Source organism: Vicia villosa, unplaced genomic scaffold (genome assembly GCF_029867415.1).
Source record: "Vicia villosa cultivar HV-30 ecotype Madison, WI unplaced genomic scaffold, Vvil1.0 ctg.001170F_1_1_3, whole genome shotgun sequence".
In the NCBI taxonomy this organism is placed as follows: domain Eukaryota; kingdom Viridiplantae; phylum Streptophyta; class Magnoliopsida; order Fabales; family Fabaceae; genus Vicia; species Vicia villosa.
The window spans coordinates 98,802-100,697 of record NW_026705516.1 but is presented as its reverse complement, the minus strand read 5'-3'; the positions used below and the strand labels follow the sequence as shown (position 1 = coordinate 100,697).

The window sequence follows — 1,896 nt, the reverse complement described above, 5'->3', positions numbered from 1 at the left end:
TTTAAAGAATTAGTTTAAGTGTGGATCACAAATTTTAATAGAAATGTGGGGAATGGAAAAAGTACATCTTTTTGGAAAAAAAACGGTGGATATAGGATGATCCCTTTATGTATTTGATATAATAGGCTTTTTATTTATTTTTATTAGTTGGGATGTTTAAGGTGTTTATCCTTTCTTATGTCATGTGATTCAGACAATTCCTTCGAAGGGTTCCATCTTTCATGGGAGGTTATTTTTTAATAGGTTGTTGGCTAACTACTTATATTTATTTTATGGATTAAGAATTTGGGGTGTTTTTTACTTTTGTTTTGGATAGTGTTTGTTTGACTTTTATCCATTTGTATTTAAATGTTTATTATTAGATTCTTCAAAACAAACTTTATTTTGTTTTTGTCTTTCCTTTCATATGTTATGTGAAATGAACAACAAAACTTTGTTAAAAGTAAAAAAGTTAGGCCTAGCGCGTGTCTAACTAAATGAACTATCTTGCCTGCGACTCTATCAGCATAAGCCATCGTGCTAGCTTTCACAAAACACTCTCTTTACGCTCAATTCCAATTCGATCAACACGTTTATACCTTAGACCTTCATTCTTATTCAAAATTCAAACCTATCCATTGTACTTTATTTATAAGCAGCTTCAATACAAAGAAATAATTAATTAACATGAATGTAAGTGCTGAACATGGATCACCATCGTATCAACACTGATCATGATCAAGTCAAAGGTAAAACCTCATTGTCTTCAAGTGGTAATAATGATGATATTAACAACAAGAAGATGTACAGAGGTGTGAGAAAAAGGAAGTGGGGAAAATGGGTATGTGAAATAAGGCTACCGAATAGCCGTGAAAGAATATGGTTAGGATCATACGATTCACCAGAGAAAGCGGCAAGAGCGTTCGACGCTGCACTTTACTGTCTTCGTGGTCGTCATGCAAGTTTCAATTTCCCTGATTCACCTTTTCATTTGGAAAACACTGCAGTTTCTAATGATCCGCAACAGATTCGAGAGATTGCTGCTAGCTTTGGAAATAAAAATCCATCAATTGTTATTGATAATAATAATAATAATACTAATAATGATACTAATAACACAGGTCCGTCCAAAACTGTGACCGAAATTATTGGCTCTTCATCTTCTACTACTATGCATGATAGTCGGAACTCGATTGATTGGACATTTTTGAATGTGTTAGAAGATGGTTCAAGTAATGATGCTACTTTAGTTGGTTCTGAAAATTATGATGATTTATTCTATTCTGACTTAGAAAAGATGCATTCGGATGAGTTATTGTATTACACTTCCCCACCACTTTTTGAGGATAATAATAATCAGAACCAATTAGTTGAAGATGATGGTAATGACCCTTTTTGTCATCAATCATTCCTTTGGAGCTGGAACTTCTGAATCATGATTCTCCGGTTTAGCTACTTTTGCTAAATTATAACTAACTAATTAATTTACAGTCTTTCTTGGATTTTTTGCTACTATATATTAGTATTATATACAGAGTTGTTTGTTTCTGAATTAATAGCATTCGATGGTTGGTGTGGTTGGTCAATCTAAGACCACTCCCACATGTAAGTATTTTTAAAATATTTTATATATAATGTTTTCAATCAAAAAATAGTTATATTTAATGTTAAGTATTATACTTGTCACTGGTTTATGAGTTTGTTTAATCAATATTAGATGGTGGATGTTTTGCAAACGCAATGTAAGCCATATTTGAGTTGTGGGGTGAGGTAAAGTGATGATGATGAGAAGCAGTTATAAAGAACAAAAATAGATTGACGTTGAGATAGGAATAATACTAATAGAGAAAAAGGATACACACAAATAAAGAATGGGATATTAATTTAGTGAAACAACGTAGAGAAAAGGACAGAGTG

General features: G+C 32.1%; 1 protein-coding gene across 1 annotated transcript; it reads left to right on the top strand.

Moving 5' to 3' along the window:
• Positions 1-685: 685 nt before the first annotated feature.
• Positions 686-1,411, top strand: LOC131633736 (ethylene-responsive transcription factor ERF017-like). Its single transcript, XM_058904423.1, has one exon. The coding sequence runs from the start codon at positions 686-688 to the stop codon at positions 1,409-1,411; it is 726 nt and encodes a 241-aa protein (XP_058760406.1).
• The last annotated feature ends 485 nt before the right edge of the window (positions 1,412-1,896 follow it).